Source organism: Vidua chalybeata, chromosome 1 (assembly GCF_026979565.1).
Source record: "Vidua chalybeata isolate OUT-0048 chromosome 1, bVidCha1 merged haplotype, whole genome shotgun sequence".
NCBI lineage: Eukaryota > Metazoa > Chordata > Aves > Passeriformes > Viduidae > Vidua > Vidua chalybeata.
This window is the reverse complement of record NC_071530.1, coordinates 24,138,194-24,158,661: the sequence shown is the minus strand read 5'-3', so window position 1 is coordinate 24,158,661 and position 20,468 is coordinate 24,138,194. Positions and strand designations below refer to the sequence as shown.

The 20,468-nt window shown below is 39.9% G+C and overlaps 1 protein-coding gene across 2 annotated transcripts; it reads left to right on the top strand.

Annotated features, from left to right (window-relative positions):
• Positions 1-2,393: 2,393 nt before the first annotated feature.
• TFPI2 (tissue factor pathway inhibitor 2) lies at positions 2,394-7,944 on the top strand. Of its 2 annotated transcripts, none has more exons than XM_053965754.1 (5): positions 2,394-2,700; positions 2,785-2,964; positions 3,436-3,615; positions 4,840-5,013; positions 7,531-7,944. In XM_053965754.1, exons 1-5 carry the CDS (start codon positions 2,619-2,621, stop codon positions 7,629-7,631), a joined length of 717 nt encoding a protein of 238 aa, XP_053821729.1. In that variant the 5' UTR covers positions 2,394-2,618; the 3' UTR covers positions 7,632-7,944. The 2 variants fall into 2 exon arrangements, with proteins under 2 accessions (XP_053821729.1, XP_053821720.1); XM_053965745.1 differs by having other exon boundaries at positions 2,400-2,700; positions 7,528-7,944.
• The last annotated feature ends 12,524 nt before the right edge of the window (positions 7,945-20,468 follow it).

Sequence of the window (20,468 nt, the reverse complement as noted above, 5' to 3'; positions counted from 1 at the left end):
TCAGGACCCCTGAGACTGAACATAGCTACAGGCCATTAAAATGGGCTTGCAGTCCTACTGTTATCTGCACTTCAAAGATCTTTATAGGCAGTTAGCCCTCCCTCTTTCCTCCTCTGTTTTTTTTTTTCCCATTAAACACACTCATTTCTCCTCTTCTCCCTACTCACCAGATGTAAGCAGCTGTCAGCAGCATGTAAGATTTACATCTTCTCCAGCACTGCTCCTATAGTGCCCTTGGGGTTTGTATTAGTTTAACTTTAGCCAGTTCACTAAAATCAGTTTCTCTTCCTCCCCCTATGGCTACTACCTTCCCCTCCCCAGCTGGTGGTATGCACTTTCCACACTCCCATAACCTACACTGACAGCTGCATTCCCAAACCCCACCAGCTGCTGGTCGTGGGCCAGTCTAAACAGGTGGAAGGAGCTGGCTGGCCAGCGTCTCAGAACAGCCTGGGCTGTTGGTGAGAGCAGAAACATTGTAGTGTGGAGAGGCAGAGAGCATGTGATGTGGTGGAGGCAGGCATAGGGTGCAGGAGTGAGCTGAAGGTGGGCTCTGGCACACCACTGACACGGTTGGGATGGGAAGAATTTGGTACCCAGAGCTCTGCAATGGAAAGCTTTCACTGACCTGTCTGCTGACATGACTAGCTCTGCAGATGGCAGCCAGTAATGGACTTTCTACCACTCGCTGTGTTAACTTTTACTGTGGTTCATATATTTTTACAGATATTTATCTAAGTTAAAGCAAAGGAGAAGTTGAATACCAGCATTGATGGATAGGTGGCTTTAAATCAGACTTTGAGTTCTATGTGTCTGTGCACAGAGGAAATGGAAAATATTGAAAATGATGTTTGCATTACAGCATTCAATTTGCTGCTGTTGTTTAAAGTGGTATTTACATTTCTTTCTTTGCAATTCCAAAAAATGTGATGAAAACTAAAGGACATCAGTCTAGGACAACAAATTAAAGAACATCATATTAAAACCACTTTAGTTTCCCAATATTAGAAAGATGACCTTTTGCTTTCTTTTGGAAATAGAAAAAGTATGTGGGGTTTTTTTCTGTTTGTTGGTTCTTTTCTTCTGGAGGGACATAAGCTTTGATATAGCTGCTGTGCCTAATATGCTGAACAAAATCCCTAAAAATGAGGACACCCATTAGTAACAGTTGTAGGTATAAGAATCTAAAGCATGGCAGATACATCCCATTGTGGTGCACCAGGGTTTATTTTCTTGTCACTAAAGCACCCACTTATACTTCGGCTACTGGAGATTCTGAAAAAAGGAACAGTTCTGAAAAAGGAGGGAAAGAGGTGCCATTCATACCCTTTCAGAAGTCATGTAGGTGGAGGGATTAGACTTGCTCCTTTCTTGCCTTTATGAAAAATAAAACTATGTCAGGAAACTAGATTGTAGTCCTCCACGACATAAGGAAAGCACAGAAGCCATGGAGAGAAAGTCAGTTCAAGTAATCAGGATGCTCTGAAGTGCCTCCTGCTTACAGCCTGTATAGACTGTGTCGTCTTTCCTGCAGGCCACAGATTTCCAGAGCCCTGTATTGCAACCCATCGAGGGCAGTGCCTGCCTGCAGGACTGCAGCCCAATGTCACTGTAAAGGGAGCAGAGAAGAACAATAGGAGATCAGATTATTTTGTCGTTATCTATCTACACGCCTAATATACAGCCACTCTTATCTCTCTTACTATATTCGATCTGGGGTAAACACTAATTAATGCAATGTGTCTAATAGATTAGAGAGGGAAAGTATGCTGTATGCTGCTCACCCCCTCCTCCCACAGATCACACCTCATTGCCTGGTGCAGTTACAATCTGTAGAATAAACCGGGTCATGATATTTCCTGAAATCCATCCCTCTTTGCACTGCTAGACTTGTTATTCATTCGGCCTCTCAGGTTTCCCCAGAGTCCAAGCCCTCTGACGATGCCTCATTTTCTCAAGTTCATCAGCGGTTTTAAACTACGAAGGTAAACTAATGCCGCGCGGCTGTCTCGGCGGCACTCGCTAAGCAGCCTCTACTCCATCCGGCTGGATCAGGACCTGCAGCAGGATCGGCGTTTGATTTTCGGCATCCCACCGTCCTCGACCCAGAGCTTCCGAAAAGGGAGCGGCCTCGGCGGGGCGGGGAAGGCGACTATGATGGGGGAAGAGAGGGAGGCTTTCGCTGAGTGACCTGTCCCGGATTTCGCCGTGATTTACAGGAAACGTTCTTTGAGCATCATCCCGTAACGTGAGTAGGGCGGGGAGTGGACCCCAGCCAGCTCGCCGCAGCCCCGGGGCGGAGGCCCCCGGGCTATGGGCGGCGCAGCCCTGCGGGGAGGCAGCTCCGGCGGTGCCCCCCGCCCGGTCCCCGCTGCTCCCCGCGGCGGGGCGGGGCAGGGCGGGGGCTGTCCGCGCCCCCGGACTCCCGCATCGCGCAGCCTTCCGCGCCCCGGTGACGGCCGGATCAGCGGCGACCTCCTGCCCTGCTGAATCAGACCTTCTCCTCCCACCACCTGCGCAAGGAGGCGGCCCGGGGAAGCCGCCTCGGTGCATATAAAGCGCTGCCGTCGGAGGGGAGGCGCCGCTCGCTCCCGGGACCCCGCTGCCACCCGCCCGCCATGGCCACCGGCCGCCGCCTGCCGCTCCCCGCGCTGCTGCTGCCGCTGGTCTGCGCCGCGCTGGCCCAGCGCCCTCTCACAGGTAGGAGCGGGGCCTCGGTGGGACCCCGCGGGGCCGCCCCCGCCGGCGCGGTGGCCTCAGCCCCGGTGGTTGCTGTCTCCGCAGAAAAGCAGCGCGCCTGCCTGCTGCCCCCCGACGAGGGGCCCTGCCGCGCCCTGGTGCCGCGCTGGTACTACGACCGACACACGCAGAGCTGCCAGGAGTTCACCTACGGGGGCTGTTACGGCAACGCCAACAACTTCCTCACCTTCGACGACTGCGAGAAGAGCTGCTGGACCATCAAGAGTGAGTCCAGGGACCGGCAGTGCCCCGGGGTGGCGGGGGGCTGGAGGGGATACACCGGGGAGGCTGCTTGGCTTTGCGGGACGCTTTGCATCTACCCGATATATCATAGAATCTTAGAATCATAGAGTTGTTTAGGTTGGAAAAGACCTTTAAGATGATCGAGTCTAACTGATGACCCTCCTGCTTGTTACGGCTTCTTGCTGATGAAAAAAAAAATAAATTTAGGCAGAAAATACAGAATGAGTTGACCAGAGATGATGTGTGGAATTTATCTATTAGTATTTTAAATGTGATTTAATATTGCACTTACTTGCTAATTAATGCATTGGATTCCTCCAGTAAAAAGCACGTGGGACAAACTGGGGCATGCCTGCAACTGAAGTAATACCATTTTGCCTCCACTACCATGTTGTTCTGTATGTGAAGCATGAAGGGCTGGCTTTACAGATGATGAAATTATTTTTTCTGCAGAAGTGCCCAAATTATGCCGGATGGAGGCTGATGGAGGACCTTGCAGGAGTTATCTAAGAAGATATGCCTTTAACTTGAGCTCGATGAGATGTGAGGAATTCATCTATGGTGGCTGTTATGGAAATGGCAACAACTTCAGAGATTTGCAGTCTTGTGTGGACCACTGTCTGCCAGAAAAAAGTAACGGTTGTTCCAAATTTTTAATAAAATAGATGGTGTGAAAGTGATATGAAGATGATACTTCATTTGCTATTTTCCTCTGAATACCCATGCAGTGGTGTTTTTGAAGACTTGTGTAAAGCAGATGTTTATATTGTCCACTTTAATTTTAATATGTTGTCTTAGCTGTTACTGGAAGAACAAAACTGCTGAGATCTTAAATAGACCCACAGCTATATCCAATCAATTTCTTGTCTTCTAGAGAGCTGTACAGGTATATTTGAAGAGAAATAATAAGGTTTAAGATCTTTGTTGAGGAAGATGTGTCAGAGATTGTGGCAGTCACATTCAGGGAAGTGGTAGTGTAATGTAAAGCAGAAGCACCTTTCTAAAATTCAGATGAGAATTTTAGAGAGATGGTGGTAGGCGGCTCAGGTTTTTGGCCCTCAACAGCTCTGCTTCTAACAGAAGTGTTTTGCCTGATGTGATTCTTCACTGTCTCTCCATTTGAGCTTTAAATAAGATTGGTGGCAATTATGAGCAGGTGACTATAACTAAGTTTTGACGTGAACATAAGGTTAATATCTAGTTCAAGATAGGCTCTTTGAAGATCTACCAGAATGTATAAAAGCTGCCACTGCCTGAAGCATTATTAGTGCTTGATGACATTTATTTGTGGCTGATGACAGATTATCAGCATTTTCTTAGGTGAAAGCTGAATTATTTCTATTGCACATACAATGAGTTGATAAAGGGGCTACAGCAGAAAAAAATTGTTGAGGCAAAAAGAAACATGCTCTTGAGGAAAGTTGTTGGATTTGTACTTTTTGCTGCAAGCAGAATTTGCTGGGAAAATTATAGCAAAGTTGTACCTTTTTTTTTTCTCTATAGAGGTTGTTCCACTGAAATTATTGCTATATTCCATATATACAGAATAAGATTGCATAAAAATCTTCGCTGTCATATGTATAGCACCACAAATGGGGGAAGCTGATGAATTTCACTTACGGGATCTAATCCTGTTTTCTAGGATGGTCTGTTGCTTTCTCAAATTCACAGTTCCCAGGAATAAGATGTAGAAAATCACTGAAGTCATCAGTAATAGTGTCAGTTCAAGGGGAAAAAGAGCTGTTTAGACACAAAATTTATTTCAGGATTAATTTTAAGAAGCCATGTACAGAGATTACATTTATGTAATTTTTCTCACTCTCTCTCCTTGTTTTTCCTTTGTTCTTTTTTCCCAAGCTGGCCCCTTGCTATGCTATAGCCCAAAGGATGAAGGATTGTGTTCCTCTTCTGTGCCTCGCTATTACTATGACACCAAGACTAAATCATGTAAAGAGTTCAGATATACTGGCTGTGGTGGAAATGCCAACAACTTTGTCACTGAAATGGATTGCTACAATGTCTGTAGAAATGGTAAGGGTCTTTTGGTTTTGGGGTTTTTTGGGGTTTTTTTTTTTTTTTTTGTTTTTTTGTATTTTGTCAGTCACAAGCATTTTAAGCAATTCATATAACAGTAACAAGTGTTCATAGTGTTCTTTTACTCACCTTGGCTTGCTACAGGGGTATGCTTTTTGCATTTTGGACTCTTACGTTTTTAAGGGCAGGGAAAATTGAAAGGCAATGCTAAATCCTTCTGGCAAGATCAGTGTGATGTGACGTGCTTACACCATATTTGAATGAAGTGTAGAGGAGGGCACACAAAATAGACTAAGCCTACTTCCTAGAGCCCACAAGGAATCACTCTTTAAACTGTTCAGTATCTCTATGACCACTAATTAAGATATCCTTTCATTCTGGACAGTTTTAAATGGGATTAAAGTCAGTTGTGAAATCAATTTACTGTTTTCCTTTGCATTTTCAGAAGTTACCATCCTTCCTCAATTCCCTGTTGCCTACTCACATTTCCTATTCTCATTACTAAAGATTTCTGCCTCATCAGTTGTGCTGTGTCAGCTGTTTCTCTGGCTGTGGGGGGAAAGCTTGGAATGATAATTGATTTTTCCTAATGTTTTTATTCAAATCAGCTACTGGCTGTGGTTGTGAATCAAAACAGTTGTGCTTTTATTTGCAGTCATATTGCAGCTATTGCAAATTTTAATACTCTAGTTTAATTAATTTGATATGAAAATAAATGAGAGAGATAGAGAAAAGCATAATTGTATGTTATTGCCCAGAAAACGTAGGAAGCAGACATTGCACACAGTATTTTAAAAATAGATACTAATGGGAAAAATATTTAAGACTGTATCAGGCATGTACATTGCATTTGGGAAAAAGAAAAAGGAAAAACTAAAAAGCGGCTCTTTTAAACATAACATGCAGAAGATCTGAGTACTTCAGTATTGAAGTTGTATAGTCAGAAGCCTTATGCTGGGAGATGATTCTTCAGTTCTGGGCTGGAAATCCAGGGCAGGGGCAAGGATTGTACCCTGAGCACAGTCCTCAGAAATAAAAATATTGCCTGCCAGTTAGTCATGATAGTAATGTTTCTGTGGATAACAAGTCTGAGTGTGTCTCTGCCATCCTATTACGAGAGAGTCTGTAATAGTATCTGAGATGCTTGTGATTATCTAATTTGCATCCATTACTACCTGTGAAGTGGTCGAGCCAGGCTCCAGTGTGGAGTGTGCAGGGAGAGGAGGACGGAAATTGCTTCTTCAGCGTCTCACCTCCATACTGCCCCTGCCCACACCCAGCCAGATTCACCTGGGGGTTCTCTCTTCCTCACTTCTTTTTTTCTTTTCCTCTTTTGTTTTTTTTTGTGTGTATGTGTGGAAGAAAGAGGTAAGGAGATGCTGTCTGTCTTGTAACTAGAGCACCAAATAGCCACATGTGAAGTATCAGTTACAAGCTTTTTCATCAACTCGGGGAATTCACAGTTCAGTAAGGCTTGGTACAGCTGAAGACCAAAGTTAAGGGCATAATTAGTGCTGATTAATGTTGTGCTATGCATGTGCATTTCTATAGCTTGGGAGTGCACAGCAACATTAAGCAAATAATTCAGGCAGCTTAAGCCACTCCTCCTCTCCTGCTTCCCTTATTTCCTCCTCAGCAGCTTTCATGTTACTTTTGGAGTCTCAAGGTGAATTCAGTTGACCTTACCTCTGCAAATATACAACTGTTTGTTAAACTGATCTATCGTGTTTTGAGTGAAAAGGTTTGTGATTAAATTAATCTTTAAAAGTTTATATTGGAAAAGAAAGCAAATGCATTGGGGTTACAGCAAAAGAATTGGGAACTGGCCACAGTGGCTCTGCGTGCTGGTAAATAGGTAGCATAAAGACAAAGATTTTTAGTCAAGATTGCAGAATACTTGTTTTCTGAATTGCTTTCAAAGGCTGCATGAATTGTGTGAGAGTATGTCTGGCGTTAGCTCTGACTGTCTTAGGCCACTCTGCAGCTTCTGTGAGTTTCGTGCACAAACTCAAATAATTTTATCTTTACATCTCCCACAGGCACTGGCTATATTTTAACCTTTGCCCCACTGTTCAGAGAAATGTAAGAATAGGTTGAGTTTTTTTTGTTTCTGTGTGGTTTTTTTTGTTTGGTTGTTGGGGTTTTTTTTTGGGTTTTTTTTTTTTTTTTTTTTTTTTTTGTTTTGTTTTGTTTTGTTTTTGTTTTTGTTTTTTTTTTTTTGTTAATAGAGGGCAGTGTATTTAGTTCCATTCTGCTGTAACTGCAGGACACTTAGATAAGGCTTTGATGCCTGTTCAGGAAAAGAGCAGCAAAGTAGGATTCCAGTGCCAAAGGTGAACACACTGATGACCTTACAGTGTGACAATAGGGAATGCAGAACACATGTTACAGTTTCTGGTATGTTTGTTATTATTGGACAGTGAACAGTGTAACATGAACAAAACTCAAAAAATAACAAGTAGTAACAGTTTTGTCATTCAGTTTCCCTAACTGCTTCCTTTGTTTTGTTAGCAGGAAATCAGAAACCGAGTATCAACAAGCCAACAAATGTATCCCGCAGAAAAATAGTGAGAAAACTGAAGAAAAAATCTCAGATATATAACCTGAAGTCTTAAAGCTGATGTGCACTTGGATGTTTGAAACACTTTTTGTCAATTCCACTTTCTTCTTTTGTAAGATATTTTTCACAAAGTTTTATACTGACATAGTTCTGTCTTTCAGAGCTGCTTTTTATGCAATTTACTTTTTTATAAGGAACTGCACTTAATAGAAGAATGAACCGAAGTTTGGTTCTTCTGCTATGTTGTCTTTGCAATACTATTTTGGAAAGACTTGTTTAAATTTCCATGTTTTTATGGGGGGAATGTTACTACTGCCTTGGGAGAATATTTCAGCTGTTGCAAATCAATTAAAATTTGAAAAATCAAATGTCTGTTATTATAACTAAGAAGAGTCCAACACTGAAAATCTACTATGGATTTTTAGTTTTTTTTTTTTTTTTATCCTCTGCTTGCTAAAGAAAAGGAACTTTTCACAAGTGTGTTCAGAGGTTTACTGCCCTGCCATTTACATACTTTGGCCCTATCATTTAAATAGATTGTCATTTACAGTTAACGTTCATATTAAAAGCTTTCCAAAGCCTTCATAAGAGTGAAAGAAGTATAAATTTAAATGCAGCTCATCCCACAGAAGAGAATTTGGAATAGGGGTGCCTTGATAAACACTGAAAAGGCAATGAATAAGCAGGTTGAGTATTAAAATAAAAATGTAGCCATTACTTTTTCATGACATTTGAAATTTTTCTTAAGTTACTCCAGATCCTCATATGGCATTAATCAGCATAGTTTTACTGATTTTAATGGAACTATGCTGATTACATCTGCAGAAGATTTTGATATTTGTGATAATGTAGTGGCTGTTGAAGCAGAGCAGCAGAAGTTTCTGCAAATTTCATCTACAAAAGAGTAATCCCTCTTTTGAGGCACTTTTATATTTCTTATGGTAGGTTATGCCTATGGTGATACTTTTGCACATTCTTTTATATTTTGTATTTTAGTCATGTCTGAATTTCAGTTAACTTCACCTACAATATTTTCTAAATATAAATTCATAAGTAATGTTAATAAAATGTTTTTTTGTGGAAAAAAAAGCTTGTTCTGTCATTATCCTGAATGAGTTGTATAGGCCAATATGTGTACTGGAACCTATAATTTCTTAATTATGACTCTAACAGAGTTTAGTTGTCTCTTCAATTATTTCCTTACACTGAGGTCTTTATTTGAAGAAAGCAAATAAATTGCATTGATGTTAATCATCCCCAGCAGTTTTGCAGCTCAGCTGGCTTTCTTGAAAGAGCTGCTCTCAAAGGGGTGCTTAGTTTAGCTTATTGTCTGCTGCTGGGTCTCCTGTTCAATGTTGCACTATCTGAATAGCTTTTGTGTGGGTAACAAGCTATTTGTTTGAAATTACACTGGCTTTCAGTTAGAATAATTCAGATGTGTGCTTTAAACCTATTTTGGAGAGGGAACATGATGGGCAAACTAGTCAAGATCTGATTTTCTTACTGATGTTTCTCTCACTGCCGGATTTTTGATTACAGCAGTTCTCTGCTTGCCATTGTCTTTATATCACTCCATTTCTGGTTCTTGGTCTCAAAACCCCTTTTTATTTTAATCATCTCTTGCTCAGTGCAGATGAATGAGGACACTGTGGCAGACAATTGCAGGTAACTAGTGACACAGTTTTGAGTTCTTGTCCCATGTCAAACCTCTTGGTAACCAGCCTTCAAACAGAAAGGGACCAGTATAAACTCCCTGGGGGAGCCAGGGCACAATACCTATGGACATTCCCCATATCCCTTCCTGTTGGTTGTGAACTTTGGCTGTGTTGTTTAGAGCAGCAGCCCAGAATGTCCTTTGAATATCTTCATACCTAACACTAACGTTTAGGGCTGTGTTTGTTTTGTGTTTTGACCATGGCTTATAAAAACATAAGCCTGTTTAGGAAGTCAAAGTTCAATTTAAATACAATTTATAACTGTAAAAAATGGCTATCTTTTAACAGCAACACCATGGGGTATATATTATCTTTGCAATCATGTTTGAGAAATTACTATTGCTTCTTATCTCTCTGTGTCTTTGACTTTCATTGGAGTATCTTTGGATGGGATACAAAAGTGGACCTAGAATTTAGAGAGCCCCAAATCTGAGAGCAGCTCCACTTTTGTTTTTGATCCAGAATTGCGTGCCTTGAGTAATGCAACACCCTGCTCATGTCCTGGAAAGGATCCAAGAGTTTGCCACTCATCTGTTCATGCCAACTCAGGGGCTCAGCAGGAGCTGTCTTTGATGGACCAGAGTGCTGCAGTGACCACTGCAGCACCCTGTGTAATGCCGTGGTTCCAGGGGCACTTTCTTCACTTGCATAAAAACATAATTTAAAGCCTAAGGGCTTGCTGTTAAAGTACATAGTGAAATATCACAGGCTTGGGTTTTGATCCCTTATCTACCTGGTATCATATAGAAATTTAATAAACTGTGATTTTCACAGGGTTTCATAGTGAGCAGGCCATAGAGTATTCTGGAGGAGGTGGGGCAGGGAACAGAAATATTCGTGGAAGATTTTTTCAGTTCCTTATAGAAGCTGTTACATAAATTGTACCATATTTCCAGGTAAATGCCTTCACCTTTTTTTTTCTTTAAGCCACAAAGAATTTCAGCCATCACTGTGCTGCTCTGCTTTGTGTTCTTGGGTTACTCTAACATCCCTTCAGCCTACTGTGACTTTGACTAATCTAAACACTTGTCATCTAAAGCTCTTTATATGATTCATTACTTACTTCCTTTTTCAGTTTGCTGATGAAACAACACTGGCCCAAGGTTGGGCCAACTGTTAGTGTTTTGCCACTTTGAAAATTAATACAGTCCATACCATCCTGCAAATTAACTTTTATTATAGTAGCTAGTGTCCAGCATCTGGAATTGTGTGTCACATACAAATTTCTACAGCAGAGGAGGGAAGCAGTGATTATAATCAGTTGGGTTTGCATAGGCAAGCTGCCACTGAAACTCCTGACTAGTGATTTGCACAGGACAGTCATACCTGCCACTGAAAAGTAGTTGCTGGAATAAGCAGATTTTAATAAACTGCATTGCAACATCCTTGCTCTTTAACTTTCATTGTGACCTATAATTCCAGATCATTTCTTAGTAATATCTTGCAAAGAACTGTATAAAAATTATAAAAATGAAAATCTGCACTGATTCTTCATCATGTGACAGTACTCAAGGATTTGCTTTGTAAATTATTTCCAGAGTAGAAGATTGGCTTCATCTTTATATTCCAATGGAACTTTAAATGTCAAAAAGAGAAAAGGAAAAAAAAATCCGTGTGGAAACACATAAGATTGTTATTGATAAGCTACATGATCACAAGCAGAATTTTACCAGATATCATTTTAACACTGATTTGCCCCAATAAAGGGCTTTCTTACAATTCCATACTTTAGTGGTGAACTGACAGTGAGTTCAGCTTGTATGCCTGGATTCAGATTTCTGATTACGAGGAGCATTCCTGTTTCTCTGTCACTTCTCATCAGCTGAGGAGGTAGAAAACATGGAACTTTTTTTTAGAAAAAATAATTTTTTAGAAACAATGGCCAATGTTAAAAAAATATTAAAAACTTGTGGCTCAGATCAGAGGTGAGAGATTCTATCCTGAAGCTTGTAGTCAGCCATATGGCTGAGGGCAGCTGTTCTGACCCACACAGGAACAAGAATTCTGTTCTACTAGAGAAATATAGTCCAGATATGACTGCGTGAATCTGGAAGAAACATGCTGTGGATGTGCCAGAATTATTATACACTTACAGCAGTGTTATTGAAAGCAAAATCTATCTCATTTTCTTTCTAGCAAGAAAGACTATCACTTACAATAATTAGCAAAGAAATACATGTTTCTGTTGAAGTAAGCCTAACTTTTCAGTGTCTGGTGGTCCTGCACAGTAATATCTGTTATCTGATAAAATAGTTAATTGCTGAGGAGAAGGGGTGTTAATCATATACAGCCTAATGAACATCAGTGATATTTAAAAAGTAATCTATGTAAACAAGAAGCATAAAAGCATTAGCCACTGTTGTGATCATGAGCTGTGATTTCCAAATAAATTCCAGAGAAATGAGTGTTCCTGGCTTATGTGTGAGTTATTCATGAAAGAGAGATAGTTCAGGCAAGTTAAAGACTGGTCTGTGACATGTAGAACATTGTATCTATTATATGGGAATAAAAGTCACTTTTAATGAACGTTCCCTTTGTACTGGCAGCACTGACCATAATTTCAGATGTAAATGGACAAAACTGGTGCTCTTCCAGAGAAATCAGATTAGGTGCCTAACTGCTGTTGTGTGAAAGGTTTTAAATGCAATTGCTACTCAAAGCACATCACACTGTCTGACTCAGTGGGGCTAAACTTCGATCTAGTGAGCATACAGGAATTTTAAGCCTTATTATTTCTCAGGTCAGATCTTCACGAAAGGCCTTAATAAATTAACTACATGTTAAATACTTTACTATATCTACCAGCTGAATTACAATAGTTTTGCTCAGTGAGCTTTTTTGGAGGTTGGGCACAACTCTGGAAATTTGCACCAGCTTTTCTAAAATGGCAATGCCTGTTTACATTTTTTAAGGCTTCGAGTGAAATGCAGTAATAAAACTCATAGTATCTAATAAATGAATATGAAAACTGTTGTCTGTGAGATTTTTTTTCCTGTACATGGGAAGCAAGATAAAGAGGTTAGATTATACTAATAAAAGCTATTTAAAGAATCAAAAGAGTAGAGGGTGAATAATATACCACACAACCAAGTCAGAAGGAAGCTTTTCATCATCACAATAATTTTCAACAAGGAGAATCTTGATTTTTGGTGATGTTGAAAAAGAATATTTTATAGAAATGCCTCCAGTAGAAAGTAACACAACTTACAAGTCTTCCCCCCTCATTTTTTTTTAACTCTTAAAGTGGGAGGGAAGTCTAATGAGAAAAAAAGTAATGACAAATGGTATTTACTGCTCTCTCATGGATCCAGCCTGCTGCACTGGAGAATAAGGTGCCTGTAGAGTTTCCACTGTGCCAGCCAGAGGGACTCTACCACAATTTCAACAAGAGCTACAGTGAATGCAAAGACTTCAATAACCTCCTTTTAAGTGCAGAAACATGATCTTGCACAGAGCAGTGTTCCCCTGCAGCAACACACGCATCTGCTTTACCTGAGATCTACTTTACCAGTGTTCATCAGTGGGTGCAAACAAATAAACAAAGGCTAATCAAAAAGTTTCCAAACTTCATTTCAGTGCCCACAGAGTTGCTGGATGTGACTGCTTGATCTGGTGGGGCAACTAACTCATTGCTTTACTCCAAAATGTCTTTAAATAGGATAAGAACTAAAATTGTTGTGAAGCCTATTTTACAAAAACACTGGGAAATATCTGTTTTAATATTAAAGACAACCTAACCTTAATTAGGTTTTCTCAGGATTTGTTCCTTCCACCTTTGTCAAGACTTCTTTTAAAATCTAAAACAATATTCAGATAATTAGAGATCAGTTGATATTGAAGGAGGAATTTAGTATGGTTTAAATTCATCAGATAGTTTGGATACTCTTCTTTCCAATAGATAACACATGAGTAGACACCTAGGTGCCCCTTTGGTACTGGCAATTAAAATGAGTTCCTTAACTGGTTTCATAAGAGCAGTTTTGCATCCTTCTAGCGTGAATTAACCTAAGCAATACTCAAAGAAAACTGGGCAATATGAATCACATATGTTCTAATAAAACAAGTTTACTAAAAACTAAATGGGTCACTGAAGTAGTATTCACCTCCTTTTTATTTCCCAATTTTTTATTTTTTTATTTAATATGATACTGAAAAAAAAAATTACAGACTGTACTCTGCAGTAATGCAGATGGAAAGCTGCTCTTGAACTCCAGATATACCGTAAAAAAGTTATTTGCAAAACAGTTGCAATAGAGCTGACAGAGAATTATCCAACTCTTCATTGTCTCATTTTTGTAGAGACACCTGCAGTTTTTCTATCCCAAACAGACAGAAATATGCCTTTAAATATGACAGTGAGCACTTAGTAGCATTGAAGTTTGAGTTTTTTTTTTTTTTTTTCTCTCATTTTTGAGAAATCTGATTTCTCAAAATAGCTTCTGATTTCATCCCACAAAGTGTTAGGGAGGAGCATGCTGAGCCTCAGCTGCAGAGGGTGAGGCTTCAGATCTCAGAGACTCAAAATGTCCTCAAACTATTTATTGCTGAAACCCTGAGATCTGCAAAGAAGCCACTGACAAACAGTTCAAATGGCTTTCTGGAGAGAAAAGAGGTAGGACATACCTTAAGCACTTGACAAAGGTAAATCAGAGGAAAAGAAAATAGTTCCAGCTCTTGCATGCTCCCTCCTAATCACTAGAGACACTTTTACAAGTTCTGAAGCGATGATCATTCCTTGGCTAAGGAATCCTGGTTTGGAAGGAGGAGGGGAGAGCCTTTTTTGACTCATTGCACTTCCTTCTGCTTTGCCCTCTTGAACAGCCTCTGCCTGCATGATGTTCTTAAAAAAGCCAGGGACCACAGGACCTGACCATGTTCTCTGTGCTTATTAGCCACATGGTCTGAGCTCCTTTCACTCCAAATTTTCCTATGAATGGGAGTGACTGTCCCAAGTGAAGAGTAACATAATGCTGGAAATGCAAATAAGTTTTCTGAGGACATCACTGAAAAACTAAGGATATAACTGAGTTCATCCACACTTCTGGGCACCCAGGGCACTTAGGATTGCCATTACCTGGGGAAATCCCTATTCCCAGTGCAAGTCACAGCCTATGCTAGAAGTATGACTTTGATTTGGGGAGAACATCTGTCCCAGTGCCGTGCAGGGCTAGGAGAGCTCACTGCCAGGGACATGAGCTGAGAGGTACAGAGCAAGAGGAGCAGGGCCTGAGCAGGGACACAGCCCTGGGTGCATCAGTCAGGATGGGGATGGGGAAGTGGCTTTGGGAAGAAGGAGACAGGAGTGAGCAGGGGCTCCCACCACATCACCTGACCTTGCTGGAATGTGGAGGCTGGTGACAGAGCCCTCCTTCCCTGCCCCTTCCAGCAAATCTATCCCCCTGTCTGTTCTGTACAGTATGCTCATATAAAAGCTGCATATTTTATTCCAAGGAACAACATTGATTTATATTCTTTGAGTGCTACATTGTAAACTTGTTGGTCATGTGGTCGTATTGCAGCACTATCACACACTAGCTAATGTACAAAAAGCAAAAGAAATTTAAAAATCAGCTGTCTGGACTTTCAGGTGGGAGCGTAGGGTATTAATGGAGTTTTGAAATGCATCACTTGTTGTACTCAGCAACAGCCTAAAAGGTAGTGTTTTTCACCATCAGACAACTGAAAACATAAAATAATGACAATTTTGTTTTCCAGCTGATGCAATAAATCTCAGCAGCAGTGAGAGCTCCATAAAACACGCTAAAGCATGATTTTGAGGCTTTTGGAACAGGTGGATGATGTGAAGAGAAATTGCAATGCATAACTAAATCCATATCTATCAGTGGTATGGGTTATTGGTAACATTCACTCACTATGGTTTGATAATGTCTCTTTCAGATGTTTGTATAGTCATGCTCTGATACATAATTAGGACTCAGTCTTCCTGTGTGTTATTTCTGCTAAATTTTCATTTAACTGTTATTTAATATTCAAGAAAAATGTTTATTTTCCTAATCAACAGGTATGGGACTCTGCCTTGACTCAGTGCATGACTTTATGGGATATGTTTGGGGTGTACAATGTCCCCTTTACTTGTAACGCAGATTTTGCAGTCTGTACTTTGGTCTCTTACATTTCTTCAGTTTTAGTGATGAAGAAGAATGAAAAGGAGGTTGTTGGTGAAGGAACTTCACAATCCTGTATCTGCACAGAGTGTTTGTATAGCTGAAGGTAAAAAACAGAAGGGATCAGGAAACAAAGACTGCATTTGCAAAGGTTTGATTTGTGTGATTTTAATAAGTGCATAGCTTTCTAACCCCTACTGATAGAGTTCCCAAGAATTTCCCAGGAGCTTTTTAAAAAGTGTCTAGGGCACCTTATCTCTGTCGTTGGACATTTATATCTATCTTTATTTATTAAGGTAAATACCTTTGAAAATCTGGTTCCACGTTTCATTTTCAAAGTGGTTGAAGACCAGGTGGTTCACAGTTCATGCTAAATGTCCTGCTCAGAATCGCACAACTTGGCATTGCTGAACATAAGACTCTTTTCTTGTGTGCCAAGGGCTAGGATCTCACCATGCAGTGCTCAGCAGGATGGATCACCATGAAAACAATGTGCATAATTCTACCCATTGGGTGGGCAGTTGTTTAGAATGGGAAAGCTGAAAACCAGGAAAATAAGTGGAAAGTGCACATATAAATGCCCAGCTTGGTGAATTGGCCAGAAATGGTCAGAGGCTGAGCCAGATCCCAGTCTCTGCTGCCTTCTGCTTTTGAATGTGAATTTGAGGCTGTGAATTTTGCAGTAATAGGAGTTGCCAAAATTTAATTGATTTGACTAAAGAAAAAAATATAAATTCCATAAATGCTGCAGTATGAGAAAGCAACACAAAATGTGAACCACTCCTGTTTTCATATTTGCAAACCAGAAACCCATCTGATATTTTGTGCAATCAAAACCACACCCTTTTCCATTCAGCTTTGATTTCTTAACAAGAAAGCTCCCATATCATTCCTCTTTCCATGGTTGCTGGTACTATCTACAGTTTCAGATAACATAAATGAAAACTGACTGTGCCAAAGTGATTATAATATTCATTTTTTAGCACAGTTATCATTTTCACATTTCTATTTTATGTGTTTTTGAGTTCTGAAGTGAATCATACATGGAAAAAAATAAAACACTTTATATTAAATCAGTCTCAGAATGCCAAGAAAAAACATCTACCGCACCCTGTGATTAATTCATTAATCCATCTTTCAAAACAAGCAATCTAATTAGCTTGCAAACAAGAACATGACGCACACGTGTCTCTTCAAACAGTGTTGACATACTGAATAGTTTGGATTCCTGCAATATACAGCCTTTACCTTGCTACTTCCAGTTCCAGTAAGATCCAGGACCAAAATGTTGTTGATATCCAAGTTTACTTGATGCACAGTATGGAATGAGCTTGTGGTCTGAGGCTGGGACACGAAGAACAGATCTTTTTGAAGAAAGTTGAAATTTCAAGTGCATCTAAGCGTCAGTCCTGAAATGAACAGAGCTGACTAAAAACATATGCAGATGTTCAAAGATCTGAGTGCTATTGTTTGGCCTCTTCATGAGATCTAAAACTCAACTGATGGCTCATGCCATAGACATGTATTTGCATACATGAAAGAGAAGGAGAATTGATGGAGGTAGACTGAAATTGCAACTGTCAGCTCAGTTAAGGGAGTGATACCACATCAAGAGGCTTTACAGTGCTGTATAAAGTAAGGGTGGTGGTTTCAGGGGGGAAGGTGGGACTGAAGCTGAATTTCATATGTGCCTTTCATCCAATTAAAAGGCAATCCAGAAAACCTACTGAATAAAACCATTACCATTCTATTAATAATGATGCAATTACATTAAAATATTTCTCAAAGATCAACCAGGATAAACAGGCTGGTTTTAATATCTTATTTTTTTGTCCTTAGGTAGCAGTTATTTTTACTTTCTCTGTGCTTATGTCTGACTCTGCTACTATGTCACTAAATCTCAGAAATGGGACTGAGATGAGCAAGTGGTAACCCTCAAAGTCTCTGCCATTTCACCCACAAGATCAGTCCTTTCAGCTAATGGACTGAATTAGTCCCTGTCATGATCCAACACAACTTCTTGTACTGACTTCTTGAATTTTGCTAACATTTTTGGCATAGACTGCAATATAACTGGAAATACATATATATATTTTTTGATGTTCAACACAAAAGAGAGAATTAAGTTGTTAGATATGTTGCTCAAGATTTTGTTTATTTCGGAAATCTGTAAGGAACACAATCAGTTTCTGAGACTTAAATTCACTCATTGACTACTGAAAAAACAGGACAGCTATAATCCTACAGCAAAGACAAGAAAGATGAATGACCTATCACATTCAGATATGTTTGACAATATGTCTTCTGTCACACCTCATGTTTGGTTAGCGGCTGGGATGGGTGAGGAGTAATGTGGGAAATTACACATACACCTCATGTGTTGTGAAATGGTTCTTGCGCTGGCTCCCTGCACCAGCTGAATCAGAAAGCTGATGGGGTGGCCTTGTAGCAGATTATGGGAAAGGCCAGAGATTTGGGTTCATGTGGATCCAGTCATGCTGGTAAAAGGGCAGGGAGGTTCACAAATGCATTGATGGTTGAGAATGACCAACATATGAGTAAACGGTGAACTGATGGAATTTCTCCTACAGAGGCCACACAGTAAGGAACTGGTTTGGAAGCAATCAAAGCACTCAATACATGTGAAATTCAGGCCTGGTAGGCAGTGCTGCTTCTTATAACCCCAAATTTCTGTCCTTTTGGGTAATCTCCAAGTTCCAAATATTTTCTTTTACTGCTGGCCTGGAACAAAAATAAAAGTATAAATATCAGATTTTAATGAAATATTGTTTTTATAAGATTGAAATGTATCAATTTTAGTAAAAGAAGAAAAGATGTTCTTGTATCATTTTTAGTAAAAGAATGTATCATTTTTAGTACAAGAAGAACAAGAGTAATCAAGTCTAACCAAAACATCCTTCATGTAAAGAAACAAAATGCATTGTTCCTTTCTGCCCTATAAAATGTGTGGAGTAGTATGTTCTCACTAAACAGCCAGTCTCACACAGACTGATATTTCTTAACAGAAAGTTTGTTTCTTTTGTCATGCTTTGACAAATCCAAGTCAGAGATTTCTTATATACCTTGCACGTACATAATTCCCATATCAATGAGAAGTTTTGGAAGCCTGGTAGATGAAAAGTTGGTATGTTCATTTGACTGAGAAGTCACAAAGAAATACAGGCAAACCCCAGTGTTTCATCTTTTGAAGGCAAGGCCTGGGAGTCCTTTCAGTGTGCTTATATGCCCACCGTAAATGTTTATCAGAGATGCTTAATCTAGAGAGAGGTGCCCTTTATCTGAGGCATTGGGGCTAAAGCTGAGTGGAAAGTGAACATAAAGAAAGTGTTTCCGCTTCTGAAGCTGTCCAGATCCTGCAGAGCCATATCATCCATCTCTGTGTTGTACCCCCAGGGCTTTCAGCCTGGACACACCAGCCCAGCCTTGCATGAAAGCACCAAGGCTGCTGCTGGTCTGCATGTCTTTAAAAACATTGTGAAGCTGCAGTTTCTTGACACCGCACATAAGCTCAGAAATTAACAGGAAAACTGAGGGCATCTCAGCACCCAGCACATGGCTAAGCCTCAAGGCACAGTCTCCCAAGTCATAAGTTGTCAGTTCTACTCACCATGCCCTGTGAACAATGGAGCTCCTTTCATGATCACATTTCACAAAGTTAGTGGAAATTGCCTGCAAGTTGGATCCTAAAGGACCTAACTGATTTGCCTAAAACACAACAGAAAGACTGGGATAGCAGGGAAACTAGAGTTTGGTTAATTCTGGTACCTAATGCCAAGAAAACCAGCTGTCAAATAGGCAGCTGGTTTTAGCATTAATACAGTCATGTACAGCCAGACCACAGCATGACCAAGGCAAGGCTGGGCCATCTGCAAAGAGAAAGATGGACATACTTTTAGTCTGTTTAGCCAAATATTTTATATATCAATGCAAATTTATTTTATATTTTGTTTTCTTCTTACATACAATTTTTCTGTTCCACATTTAATATTTGGATTCTTTCTCTTTAAACACAAAGGTTTGAAATCTTGTATAATGGAAAGCAAAGTTACAGCAGCAATATTCGACATAGGCAGATACCAGTGGGATTCTTCTCACACATTGACCCATTCCTGTATATCAAAACTGTTTCAAAAAATAAAATCTCACCAACTTTTTACAAGCTGCATGAACAGCCATGCTATTTTCCAAAGTTAAGACTGATCAGCAGTTTTTCTTGTTACACAATACTGTTCTTTTCCACTTAGATGAACAGCTTATTTGATGTTTTGTAAAAGACCTGGATGGTCCCTAAAATTTGTCATCTAAAAGACAGATGTATAGAGCACAAATTCTACTGAGGAATTTAGGAGTGTATACATTAATTCCCTTGTATTAATTTTTCTAATCACATAAAGTGGTTCTAGAAAGCTAAATGTGGGTAACAGGCTATTCCTGCTAAGTCATAATCTTAGGACTAAGCATTTATTTTTTCAAACTTAGGTTCATTATCATACTGTAGTCTAAAGAAGCTATTGTCTCCCATTTAGTTTACTACATAAATACTGTCTAGTTAGAGGTATTTGGAAGAAACATAGATGTTTCTTTCATTTCTGAAATTACATTTTCCTCTAAAGTTAAAACAGAAAGATTGGCTTACGGAGTGTTTGCAGTTAGCTGCTATTATACACTGCTGGTTTTATAGCCCACTATTTTATGATGTTCTGTAAAACTAACCCAGAAGCATCCCACATGTTCTAATTAGCCAAAATTCTAACTTTCCAGTCTTTTTTTTGAGGCAATACTCTTACTGAGATTCTTGGGAATGACATAGAATTTGGGTTTCAAACATTCCTAATTAATTTGATATTTCCATTTGCTTCATCAGTTTTAATTTCAGGCATACCCTGTTGCAACCAAATATGATGACAGCATCCTTCAGAAAACTGTACTAGCTTTGCTTCACTAGTTTGCTTCCCTAAAATTTTGCTTTGCGCTCTTGTACCCTTTGTAACTCAGCTCTTTTTTACTGCTTTTTACTATTGATAGACAGTA